The 14,036-nt window shown below is 35.3% G+C and overlaps 1 protein-coding gene across 7 annotated transcripts in view; it reads right to left on the bottom strand.

Moving 5' to 3' along the window:
* The window catches only part of GOLGB1 (golgin B1), an 85,082-nt gene that overhangs the window by 48,066 nt on the left and 22,980 nt on the right, over nt 1-14,036 (bottom strand). For all 7 annotated transcript variants that reach the window (XM_074214627.1, XM_074214630.1, XM_074214631.1 and 4 more), the window contains 4 exons: nt 10,111-10,224; nt 8,743-9,145; nt 7,751-7,866; nt 3,545-3,659 (listed from right to left, as the gene is read on the bottom strand). In XM_074214627.1, coding sequence (XP_074070728.1) covers nt 3,545-3,659; nt 7,751-7,866; nt 8,743-9,145; nt 10,111-10,224 — 748 coding nt within the window. The remainder of the gene's footprint in view (nt 1-3,544; nt 3,660-7,750; nt 7,867-8,742; nt 9,146-10,110; nt 10,225-14,036) is intronic.

Genomic DNA, 14,036 nt, shown 5'->3' with positions numbered 1-14,036 from the left:
AGTAGGCAGAAATAAACAAGGAGAGATTTAAGACTAAAGACAGGGTGAGAATGATAGAGGGGGCAATCTGCTGAAAAAGTTGAGAAGGGATCGGTTATGAACTGATCCAACCATTCTGAGGGGCTATTTGGAATTATACTTCAAAGGGCTATCAAACTGTGTGAACACTTTGATCTAGTAATGTCCTACTGGATTTGTATCCCAAAGAGATTTTTTTTAAATGGGGGTAAAGGACATATTTGTACAAAAAAAAAGCAGCCCCATTTCTGATGGCAAGAATTGGAAAGTATGGAGATGCCCATCATTTGAGAAATGATTGACTAAGTTGTGGTACATGAATGTAATGTAATACTATTATAAGAAATGATCAGAGTTCAGAAAAACTTGGAAGATTTACATCAACTGATGATGAGTAAAGTAAGCAGAACTGAGAGAATACTGTTTATAATAACAGCAATATTGTACAATAATCAACGATAATAAGAGTTAACTCTTCTCTCAGCAATACAATGATTCAGGACAATTCTGTAAGATTTGTGATAGAAAATGCTATCCACATTCAGAGAAAGAATTATGGAGTCTGAATGTAGATTTAAATTTTTTTTTTAATTTTACAAATTTTCCCCTAATCTCACTTCCCTCCCCACCTGAATGTAGATTGAAGCATATTATCTTCACTTTTTTTTATTTCTCATATCTTTTTCCTTTTGTTAGGATTCTTCTTTCACAGCACAACTAAAGTGGAAATATGTTTAACATGATTTTACTTATATGACAGATTGCTTGCTGTCCTGGGGGGAGGGGAAAGAAGGATGGAAGAAAAAAATTTGGAATTCAAAATCTTACAAACATAAAAGTTGAAAACTTTTTTACATGTAATTGGAAAAAATAAAGCACTATTAGCTGCAAAAATAAAAAGATTTTAAAAGGGAAAGAAAGTGAGAAAGAGAGAGATGGAAATAATCCAAAATTCTACATAGCATGAAGGATGATAGGAAAAGAGGACAAAATAATATAGAGGGCAGTATAGAGTTAAATTAATCACCCAGTAAAAAGATAGGAAGGGCAATATAGCCAGTGTAATAATGACCTATTAAAAAACTGAATAGAGAGGGTGAAAATCATGGTGAAGGGAAAACCTAGATAAAGATGGAATGGTAAAATGTTCATCCAATAATCAGAGACCATGAACATGGAAGTAGAATACTTATGGGTGATGGTATGATCAAGAGTACAAATGTATCAAAAAAAAAAAACCCACTAGTGTATTAAGTAGGTTTTGGAAGGATTTTAAAAAATGGTATGGGGTGGCTAGGTGGCATAGTGGATAAAGCACCAGCCTTGGAGTCAGGAGTACCTGGGTTCAAATCTGGTCTCAGACACTTAATAATTACCTAGCTGTGTGGCCTTGGGCAAGCCACTTAACCCCATTTGCCTTGCAAAAACCTGAAAAAAAATGGTATGGATGAGGTAGTTACAGGTAAATTTAAAAAAACACAAGGAAGGTGAAGAAACCTGGAATTAGGAGGATAAAATGAAATAAGCTGGAAAATACATCAGTGAGCTAAAACAAAAATATTTTAAGAAGAGAGAGGGAGACAATCATAGGATAATGTTTTATAACAGTGGGATTTAGGAAAAGAATACAAAAAAGGGAGACAGATATGTTTACTACAAAGTTGATTCATAGGAGAAATATTGTTGGATGCCAATGGTAATCTAAGATCTCAACATTTTGTTTTATGATATTTTGCATCTGTCTGACAATTGATTAGCAAAAAGTTTACTCTGATCCCTAAAAAAGAATAATATTCTATATTAGATTCTCCAGGGGTTCTTTTTTTTAACTCTTAAAAGTTTCCTAAAATGGTAATATACTTGACATTGTTTAATGTTCTTTTCCTTCATTTATGTATTTGAAGATAAAGTGATTTTTCTTTAAAAGTTTATGTCCCTTGTATAGTTTGAGAATTTCTTCTTGGTTAAACTCATGCAGAATATCATAGCTCCTCACTGTTTCTGTACTTACTTTGTGAAACTATTCTTCTTTAAGATCACAGATCACCCCCACCCACTTTACTAAATCTAATGCCCTTTCTGTTTTTATTACCCTTTATGCCTCTGCAGCAGAGGTGTCAAAGCATGTGGCAAGCAAAAAAATGCTACTTAAATCAGATTAAAATGTAAATGGGAACTATTTAGCAAAATAAAAACTAATAGAACATATATGTGGTTTTCTAAGTCAACATGCTGCCATTAAAGAGTAACTCATTTCTCTTTGAGTTTTTCCACTATTGCTCTGCAACATAATACTCCCTTCTTGAAACTTTCCCCTTCTCTGGCTCCTGTGACCACACATTATATTGTTCTTAAATTTTTCTATAAGCACTCTTCTCTTTCCTACTACTTTATCTAATCCTGTTTCTTCCACCTAATGATGTATCTATAAAGCCTTTCCAATTACCTTTGGAGTATTTCTATTATAGTCTATTAAAACGGTCCTCTAGTCGGTCTCTCTGTCTCAAATCTCTCCCCATTTCAATTCTATTACCAAAGTGATGTTCCCAAAGCACTGATCTGACCATGTCCCCTCCCATTCAATAAAGATAAGTGGCTCCAAGCTGCCTCCAAGGTCAAATATAAAATCCTTCATTTGTTTTTTAAATTCCTTCATAAACTTTCCAGGCTCTTGTACCTTACTCTCCCCCACCCCACCCCACCCTGCCCTGCCCTGCCCCATATTCTACAATCTAGTGAAACTGCTTTTCCTAGAATGAGCCACTCCATCTTCTCCATTTCACTGGTTGTTCCCCTTGCTCAAATGCTCTCGCTCCTTGTCTTTGCCCCTTGGTTTCCCTGATTTCCTTAAAGTCTCAGCTAAAATACTCTCTTCTACAAAAAGTCTTCTACTACCTTCCTAAGGTAGTAATATACTTTCCCTCTGAGATTATGTTTGCATATTGTTAGGACTGCGAACTTGAGAACAAAAGAACTTGATTTTACCTGGCTTTTTTTGGATCCCTATTACCTTACCACAGTACCTAACAGAGAGTAAACACTTAAGAAATGCTTGTAGTCTTGGATTGACTACTTGGATAAACTATGATCATCCTTTTTAACTACATCACACTGTCAATCTTAGGTAAAATCTTGTATCCCAAGAGGAGAGAAATATAACATCCTTAGTTAAAAGTCCTTGATTGTCCTGTTGCACATGGATTCTTGATTTATATTAAAACAGATACTTTAGTATAACAGAAAAGGCATTAGATTAGAAGATAAGAGAACTGGGTTCTAATTCTAGCTCTGTTTCTAACTACTCATCACTGCAGATAAATTAGACAATCAGGGTCTCAATTTTCTCATCTTAAAACTGAGGACCTTCTAGGTATCTTCCAAGTCTATGATCTTTGATCTATAGGAATCTTAGTTCATTTAAAAAATTGTCAACAATTATGACTATATATACATACACTCTATTGGATAAGAAGTCATTATAAAAAAACTCAGATTTTCAGCTAATATTCTATAACATTGTAAGTACCATTCTCAGCTTTCAGCTCCTCCAGTTCCACAGTACAAAGAAGCAAGGTGCATTTTTCCTCTTCCAGTTCTGCTACTCTTTTCTGCAAAGAGGTAATGTTCTCTTCTGAGACCACCTGGAATGCAGAAAAAAAGCAAATGAGACATTTTCTGACTCACATTCTCAAAGAGCTGAGAGAAAACTATTAAGCACTGTTCAAATATTCTCCAGGATTTATATTTAGTTTTCTTCAACATCTCTTTCACTGGAAAATTCTAAAAAACAGGAAATAACCCTGTTCTCTTCCTGGACAAACTCAAAGATATTCCCATTTGTAGGTAGAGAAAGAATGTCAATGATCTCAAAGGAAGTAGCAGCTGAAGGATTTTTATTCAAATCAGAGTTTCAAAACTAAGTTTCAAAGCTAAAGTACAAAGACTTTCATCCAAAATTATCTGTAGAGAGAAAAATATCTAACTCTGTAATCCCTGGTCCAAGGGCCAGAGTGATGGGAAATTTGCTCATAACCCTCACAAAACAAGGGCTTGGAATAATAATAATAATAATAATAATAATAATAATGATCCTTTGAATAAGAGAATAGAAATTTCAAAAGAATGATGGCAAAATAATATATATCCACAATGAAGAAAAGTTATATTAGTTTTGATTCTAAGCTTAAAATCCCACTTACCACCTAATTCTGGGACTGTTGCACCTTAACAATTTTATTTATGAACACAAATGTTTAGTATTCTCTATGAACTTAATTTTTCATCTTGTGTTCCTTCAGATATGGATGACTTCATTACTTGTTACAGAATTGTATTATTTTACAACTGGAAGGGAAGTTTTTGAGAGCGTTCAATCCAAATTTGTCATTTTTTCAGATAAGGAACACCATGGCTTGGAGAGTTTAAAGAAGTTTTTCAAATTAAGATAGTTAGCTTAAGACATATCCGGGACTAAAATCTAGGTCTAACTCTTATTAGTTATCTTGCTGTTGCTATTTTAACAAGGTCTGTGCGGCAATAATTGCCCATCGTGCTCTAGTACTTATTTTCTGTACCAGAAGTTTCATACTAGTGGCCAGCAAAGCTCCAGTGTACAGCCCAAATCAGAGAAATGTTTTAAAAATAAATGAAAATATAACAGAAATAATGTTAACATTTGGTTTTCTAAGTTAATAATGTAGTCCACCAGGATCAATTTACAACTGAGTCTGACAACAATGGTCTTTATTTATTTATTTATCCATTTGGCTCTCACCTTGTTTTCCTATTAAACTATTCACGCATGAACATTATTTGCCCAAACACATTATTAGCTTCTTAAGGATAGGAACTATTATTATACTACTTGGTATTTCCTAGAGCTCCTAGCTTAATGTAAAGTATATAATACTTGATAAATACCTTTTGAATTAATGTATCAATGGTGGATACTAATCCTATTGAAAATGCTATCATAAGGGGCAGCTAGGTAGCATAGTGGATAGAGTACCAGCCCTGGAATCAAGAGGACCTGAGTTCAAATCCAGCCTCAGACATTCAATAATTACCTAGCTAAGTGACCTTGGGCAAGTCACTTAATCCCACTGGTTCTTAAAAACAAACAAAAAAAATTCTATCATACTGTCTTACCACCACTAATTTAGTATTATTTGGAAACCTAGTAAAAATGGTTTTTTTGTCCATGATCTACAACTTTGATGAAAAATTCCACCTGTCTTTAATCCAGACAGGACTGACTTTTATGCAAAATTTTTTGTATATTCTGCCAAGTAATTACCATACCTATAAAAATATTACATAGTCTATAAAGGACATAATATTTGTATACATTTTTCATATAAATCTGTCCTACATAAATTATTAGTAACTAATCTCTCTGCAATGATTAGGACATAACTAAGTACAAGGGACAAATTTGTGTTTACAGATTCAAATACATTTCAATGGATCCAAGAAAATGCTATTGTGAGTATTCCTTCTCATAATCTATACATGCCTTATCTATGGGACTATTGAAAATATCTTATCATAAATTCTTTATGGAGAATTTACCCTAACTGCTAGAAGCTGGTCTTACTTTAGGTCTTTTAACAGGCTTTCTACCAAGTATGTCTTGCTGTCTTAACATGAATTATTTTGTGATATACATTTTTAACATGTCATTTTTTATACCATTTCTTGGTGGTAAGTCACAGTTGATAATACAATGCAAAGCATTTATGCTAATTATGTGTCTGCCTTTTGTGTCAACTGCCATTTTGATTTTTTTAGAGATTGTTATATTCTATGACTTGCAATCATCCACAATCCCTGCAAGAATTTTTTAAAAGATAGGTTTTGGTTTCAGAGAAGAACCTAAAAATACTGAAAGTACCATATAAATTTCCAAAAACCATTTATCCATATTCTTTCTCCTATCCTGGGTCCCCCTCACTGTCCATCTATACTATCTATCCAAGATTTATGCTCTGATGGACCAGCTAAAGGGGGACATCCCTCCACCTGCACATCACAGTCTGGATATTAGGCATTCTTCATCAACATAGTTTTCCTCATATAGACTATTAAGTCAAATCTCTTAAGTATTTAGATCTCATTTATGAAATGTGTTAGGATTTTAGGACCTGGTACAATCAGCACAATTCTCAAAATCAAGGAAAATATTAAAATAGAAAAATACATGATCCTCCAAAGATGTTTGCCACTGATTATAATGAAAGTCCATCATAGAGTTAAAAAATGAGTGATTCTTTCTGGGGACTGAGGTCTTCTAGATGACTTTTTTGCAGACAACCTACTTGAGATTTAGAGAATACAAGATCCTGTGTTTATTGTTTGTTATATTTTAAAACATTTGATTTTTCTCTATTGCTTTTTTTTTGGCAATTATATCACCTGTAATCTATTTCATTATTTGGCCTCTTCCCCACTTTCAGATATCTTGAAAAATCACTCCCTCAATATTCAGTTATGTTACTACTAAAAAGATTTCCAACATGCATAAATGGCAAGTCATCTACCTGAATCTTTTAATGCCTTCACTCCCTCATTTAGCATATCAAGGACTGCTAAGAGTTCAAATGTAGTAATTCTGCTGTCACTGATGAAGAAAATAATCTTTTATTAACATGATGATAGATAGGTTTCATTTATCTGTTGTCTTACTTCCAGTTTCATTTTTAAATGCTCTTGGGATGATACAGTTTAACTGGATTATCTCATGCCATATTTTCTACAAACTCAATTTTTCCTTTCAGTGGTTCTTGGTACTTTATAAGGTAATTCTGCTTATAATTTTGCAATACTTTCCTCTAGTGATTTTGTAAATTTGTTTCCATTCTAAACCAGTGTTGTCTTTGGCTGCTATGTTTGTCCATTTGACTAGAATATAAGTGCTTCCTGGATGAGGCAATTTATGGGTTCTTTTGACTTTTTCATCACAATGTTTAAACTTCCAAATGAAGCTCATTATAATTTCTTTTGCTTATTCCTATTTTATTTTTTTATGCCTAATAGCTTGTCTGAAGAGAACAGACTGTAACTATTGTGATTGCAAACTATATCTTTTCATCTTTATACTTTCTTCTAATCTAGTATTGACTGATTTTTTTTTAGTTAATGTAGAAATGACACCCTCATTGATAACCAGTTGTTTCCTGGGAAAATATAATAAATTTCATTTTTTGTGATCTTGTTCAGTGATTAAACATAGGTTAAAACTTCTACATACACTAAAAGCATTTAGAACATAGATTTTGTGGACTTACTTTTTTTTAAAAAATGGAAATAGAACTGATTTCTTTTGTAACCCTATATTCTTTATTTTATATTTAAAATATTTTTAAATATCATATATTTAAAATATTTTTAAATATCATATATTTAAAATATTATTCATGATCCAAGAGTAGAGAATCTACTCATTTATACTTTTTAAATTTCTTAATTCATAACTCTATTTTCCAATGTATCTTTTTGCCACTGTCCATTAATTTTACTTATGCATCAAAACCACTGTACCTATCAATTTATTTAAATATTTGATCAATAACTAGATTTACCTAAGTAATAAGCATTGGGAAATAAATTTAAATTATCAAGATGTTAAGTTTTTATTTATGAGCATTACTAAGTGTTATGATAAAGTATGAAACATCTGGTTATTCACTAGGTACTAAAGAACAATAGCACCAATATAATCAAATTTTGTTACCTTAAGATCCTGACTATTCTCATCTGGGCTGAGGGTCTGCGAGGCCATTTCTGATTTCTGCAACACTGGTTCAATCAGAGACTGGTTAATTTCTTTGGATTTTTTCTGGAGTTCATCTAAAGAAAATAAATACATTACAATGAAATGCTACAAATCTGAAACTTTATGGAACAGCAGTCTCCAAAAATTTCTAGAGTTGTCAGTCTCAGGGGCAGCTAGGTGGCACAGTAAATAGAGCACTAGTCCAGGAGTCAGGAGGATCTGAGTTCAAATCCAGCCCCAGAAGCTTAATAACTGCCTAGTTGTACAATCTTGGGCTAATCACTTAACCCCAGTATCGTAAATAAATAAAAAATTTTTAAAAATGACTTTTCAGTCTCTACTTAAAGTTTTCTTAGTACAAATTGAAGATATCAGTGACAATGTTTCATTTTAACTCTTCAAATTCAGGTTTCTCAAAGACACCTGAATAAAATATACAATGCATTTCCTATTCTTCTCTGGTTCAATTAACTTTATTAAAAATGTGTTTTGTTCTTCCTGGAATTTAACAGTTTTTTAACTCTTTTCCAAATCCATAACACTTTATTCAGGTCTCCAAGGAAACCTTTATGAACTACCTTTGTATCAGACAAGGACAACTCAGATTATCTTCAAGACTGACAAAATGCAATTTTACACTCTAGGCCCTAAACCTAGATAGAAGCTATTCAAATTCTCTACCATACCTTAGGAGTAACCACTAATTCAGGGTCATACTTAGCACAGTCTTCTCTAAGTCCTTAGCACACTGATGAAGTTTTCATTATTGACAATAGTAAGTATAAAGTCATAAACATAATTTCTAATAGGAGAAGAAATTAATCTAAGGATTTCTTTTGTAGTTTAGGAAGATCTTCCTTTTAACTCTTCTTTTGATTGAGTAGGTTTTAGCAATTAATTAAGTGACCAATACTCTGAGAAAAGAATTATAAAAGTAAGATATTCCTGACCTTCCAACTGCTGAATGGTCTGGGCTGACTGAACCTTCTGGTTACTGATATCCTGAAGAAGCTTTTCATTTTGAATCTTTAAGGCCTCACAAGCAGACTGTAGTTCTTTTTCACTCTTCTGAAGACACAAAATTTGAGAGTCCTTCTCTTCTCCTATTATTTTATGCTTCTGCTCCAAAGAACTACATTGAGACTCTAATTCAGCCTGGATTTGGCCCGCCTGCTCTAACTGCTCCAAAAGACAACGCATTTCTTCTCCTAGGCTGTGTAAAGACAGTTTCCTTTCTGCTACTTCAAGCTCCAATTTTTCAATCAGATTCTTGGACTCTTGTCTCTCTTTTTCTAGTACAGTCTTTAATGTATTTTGCTCAGCTTCCAATTGCTGGAGCTGTTCAGAGAGAACCTAAGAAAAAAAAAGAAAGAATATTCATAACAAAACCTCAACCAACTTAAAAGCAAAAACACTTCACAGTGGGATTGTTTTATTTAATACAAATTGATGGAGAGAGAAAGCTAAAAAAGGTATATTTATACTATCAATCAGCCAGGTGATATGGCAGATCTGAGTTCAAATCCTACTCTGGATATCTACTGTGTTATCCTGGGTAAATTACTTAATTTCTCTCAATCATCAGTATCCATCTGAAAAGTAATAGTTCTTACCTCACAGGGTTGTTTTGAAGTTCAAGTGAGATAATATATTCAATGTACTTCAAAAACTGTAAAGGTGTTATATAAATGGTAGCTATAATAAATCTAGAAAGCCTAGGAAGGAAGTTATTTAAGATGAATTAAGATATTAAGTGAAGTAAATTCTCTGAGAAGAATGACAGTAACTACAGTTATCCCTTCCACAGTGAGGGGAATAGCATCCCCGCAATCTGGAAAATCCATGTAAAATTCCTTGACCTTTCCTTCATATCAGAGGAGTCATCTGATTTTTTTTCTTTTTCTATTATGGCATCTTTACAGTACATTACTGTGGAATTCAGAATGATATTATTCAATATTATACATATATTTATGCATTTCTGATCTTTTAAACTTTTTCTGTGTCACCTGCTAACCTTTGCATATTGTCTGTAGCTTCCACAAAACCCCCCCAAAATTTCCATTTAATTTCTTATACCAGCCTGCAATATAATAAAATCAATGGGGAAGTCACAATGTGGAAGGAAAACTATATACTAAAACTCTAGACCTATGACAGTGAAAAGAAAGTTTCTAAATAAAGATATCAAAAATGTCTACCCTTAAGGACTTATAGAAATAAGAATTTATGTCCACTATGTAAAAATAAGACCCAGTAGGAAAAAAGAAAAAATATCCCATGTTGAGTATAGTAATGTACATAATAAAAGGAGATACCTGATTTTTCTGTTCTGCAACAGATAGTTCCTGCTGGAGTAAATCTACCACCTGAGCACGCCCTAATAAAGCCTCCTCCTGTTCTTCTAACTTCCTGTGCAGAGTTCTTAGGTTCTAGGAAGAAAAAGAATGCATTAGGCTAGAAAGTCCTAGAAAGCCACCATCATTATTTGTTTACCTTTCATAATGCCACATGAATACTTAATACTATCATACTTCTCATTTAATATAAGAAATAATTTTCTCAAGACGCTAACAAAGTAATCTTAACAACTGAATTCTGAGACAGACGAGAAGACTTTCCATCATAATTAGGATAAAGTTTGTGGTCTGTTATCATATTCTACCTAAAAATTCTATAAACAACCAACAAAAGATACATATGCACATATATGTATACATATATGCATGTGTGTATATATACATACATATATACATATATATGTGTGTGTGTGTGTGTGTGTGTGTGTGTGTGTGTGTGTGTAGTCAGTATCCAAGTTTATGGATTATACTCTAAAAGTTTATAAGTTGGGGCGGCTAGGTGGCACAATGGATAGAGCACCGGCCCTGGAGTCAGGAATACCTGAGTTCAAATCGAGCCTCAGACACTTAATAATTACCTATGTGTGGCCTTGGGCAAGCCACTTAACCCCATTTGCCTTGCCAAAAAAAAAAAAAACCTGAAAAAAGTTTATAAGTTGTCTGCAACTTGGATCACATTTTCTCAATGAGACACAAGGAGCCAAAGTAGTAGGTAATATTCCCAAACTAGTCCACAAGAACCTATTTAAACCAGTTTAGCTATAAATGTACAATTATAAAACAGATAGGAAAAGAATATCTATGATATTAATAATTAAAACAAACAATAAAATAAATATTAAAATTATTTCCTATCCAATTTTAAATGTTAATGACATTGGAAAAAGTAGGGAAGGTTAAAAACAAAAAAGTAACAAAATTTTAAAATATTTAATATTGATACTCGAGTGTGTATCCCATTCCTTTATTGGCATGTTGTCTTCTATCAATCTGTATCTGACAATAAGTAAACATTTATTCATGACAACCCAAAAGCTAAATCCTTGCCAGTCCCTTAGAAATTCCACCATATAGTGAAAAAGGGAGCAGTTTAATTCTTTCTGCCAATTAATCTCTCTCTGAGTAAGAAGAAGGATTGGTACAAGTATTCTAGCCAAGTTAATATACTGTGTCTGGGAAAGAAAAAAGTAATGCCACACAGATAATGAGTCTTAGATTAGGATCTGGGTTAGAGTCTTGGTGTTGTCACTACCTAGCTGTCACTCAAAGAAAGTAACCTCTCTGAACTTTATTTTCTTCACTGTAAGATTAATGAGACCAGTCCAGATGATCTTTGATGTCCTTTTCAACTCTGAGAGTCTATGGTTCTATGATTAGGAAATATGTGAAAAAAAATTCTCTCTCCAGTTAAACTCCAGAGAAAAGGAATTATCACACTTCATTCTTTCCCCTTAGGTTAGATGGTGGTGATTATGGTGGCCCAGAACAAAGTACAGTTGAAATCTGAAACTAGTCTCAAACAAAGGTTACTGGGGCGGAGCCAAGATGGTGTCTTAGGCGCTCTCTCATAAAACTCATCAGCTAAGGACTCTAACTCAATTTTCAAGAGACAGAACCCACAGAGAGACCCAGTGCGGCAGTTCTCCAACTCAAGGTAACCTGGAAAAGAGCAGAAAGGCTCTGCTCCCTGAGGTTGGAGGGGCGGCCCGCCAGAGGGGTGGCCCGCCAGAGCGAAAGAACTTCAGACTCCCAGAGGCAGCCCCAGGACGCTGGGGTCTCAGCTCACAGCAGCGGGGGAGTTCCCTGAGCTATGCCCCCACCCCCAGCACCAGGCACAAATGGGGGGGGGGGGACGACCTCTGTCAGAGCCCAGCCCTCAGGGCACACAGCAAGCAGCATGGCCAGCACAGCCAAGTACAAGGAACAGAAGCAGGCAGTCAGTAAGCAGGAGCCCCCAGAGCATGAGCCCATTGAGCTGAGGGAGGGGAGTGAAGAGAGACTGCAGAGCTCTGTCCTCTGCCCCTGGAACGGGACTCTGGGGCCCTGACCACATTCAGATCCTGATCCCAGTCTAGGCCCCCCCATAGAACAGCAGGGTCCCCCCCTACCTCAGCCCCATGGCAGAGGGGGGTGCTTATGGTCATTTACAGACCAGGAGGGAGGACAGAGCCTCACACACTGAGACCCTTGTGGGAGTGTCCCAAAAGCTCAGGAAGCACCCCAAAAACAGGCCCAGGCTAGGAAAATGAGCAAGCAGAGAAATAAGAGGAACACCATTGAGAAATATTTTGCAAATGAGCCCAAGAAGGATCAAAACACTCAGTCTGAAGATCAGGAAGCACAAGCTCCTGCATCTAAAGACTCCAAGAAAAACAGAAATTGGGCTCAAGCTATGACAGAGCTCAAAAAAGACTTTGAAAATCAAATGAGGGAGTTGGAAGAAAAACTGGGAAAAGAAATGAGAGATGCAGGAAAAACATGAAAATGAAGTCAGCAGCCTAGTCAAGGAAATCCAAAAACAATGTTGAAGAAAATAGCATGCTAAAAACCAGCTTAGGTCAAATGGATAAAACAGTTCAAAAAGTTATGGAGGAGAAAAATGCTTTAAAAAGCAAAATTGGCCAGATGGAAAAGGAGATAAGAAAACTCTGAGGAGAACAAATCCTTCAGACAAAGAATAGAATTCAGGGAGATTGATGAATTTACCAGAAATCAGGAATCAATACTTCAAAACCAAAAGAATGAAAAATTACAAGAAAATGTGAAATATCTCATTGAAAAAACAACTGATATGGAAAACAGACTTAGGGAAGATAATTTAAAAATTACTGGAATACCTGAAAGTCATGATCAGGAAAAGAGCCTTGACATCATTTTCAAAGAATTACTACAGGAAAATTGCCCTGATATTCTAGAAGCAGAGGGCAAAATAGAAATGGAGAGAATCCACCAATCCCCTTGAGAAAGAGATCCCAAAAAACCAACCCCTAGGAATACTATAGCCAAGTTCCAGAACTCCCAAGTCAAAGAGAAAATATTACAAGCAGCCAGAAGGACACAGTTCAAATATCGTGGAGCTGCAGTCAGGATCACACAGGACTTAGCAGCTACTACATTGGAAGCTCGTAGGGCTTGGAATATACCAAAAGGCAAAAGAGCTTAGAATGCAGCCAAGAATGAACTACCCAGCAAGGCTGAATGTCCTCTTCCAGGGGAAAAAGATAGACTTTCAATGAACCAGGGGAATTTCAAATGTTCCTGTTGGAATGGCCAGAGCTGAACAGAAGGTTTGATCTTCAGACACAGGAGTCAGGTGAAGCATAGAGATTGGAGGAGAAAGGGAAAATATGAGGGACTTAATGATGATGAACTGCATGGATTCCTGCATAGAAAAATGATGCTGATGATATTCATATGAACCTTCCCAGTTAATAGAGCAGGCAGAGGGAGCATTTATAACTGAAGCACAAGAGAAAGCTGAATTTGAAGATAAAATATGGTGTAAAAATGGAGTCAACAGAAAAAAAGGGAAATGGAATAGGAGGAAGAAAAAGGAGAGGGGGGAACAGGCCAAGGTATTTCATATAGTAAGATTTTTCTTTATTACAATGAGCTATTGCAATGATATGGAAGGGGGGAAGGCAAGGGGGAATGAGGGAAACTTCACTCTCATCAGAGGTGGCTAGGAGAGGAAACAGCATATATACTCAATAGGGTATAGGCATCTGGAGTAAGAAGGGGGTGACAGGGGGAAGGGGGGATGTGAGTGATGGAGGAGAGGATGGACCATGGGGGGAGAGTGGTCAGATATAACACGTTTTCTTTTTTACTTCTTGCAAGGGGCTGGGATTGGAAGGCCTGTCCGGGACCATAGGGCCAGGTGG

The sequence above is a fragment of the Macrotis lagotis genome, chromosome 1, assembly GCF_037893015.1.
Source record: "Macrotis lagotis isolate mMagLag1 chromosome 1, bilby.v1.9.chrom.fasta, whole genome shotgun sequence".
In the NCBI taxonomy this organism is placed as follows: Eukaryota; Metazoa; Chordata; class Mammalia; order Peramelemorphia; family Peramelidae; genus Macrotis; species Macrotis lagotis.
The sequence above is the reverse complement of the archived record's forward strand: the minus strand, read 5'-3'. Positions and strand labels throughout refer to the sequence as shown.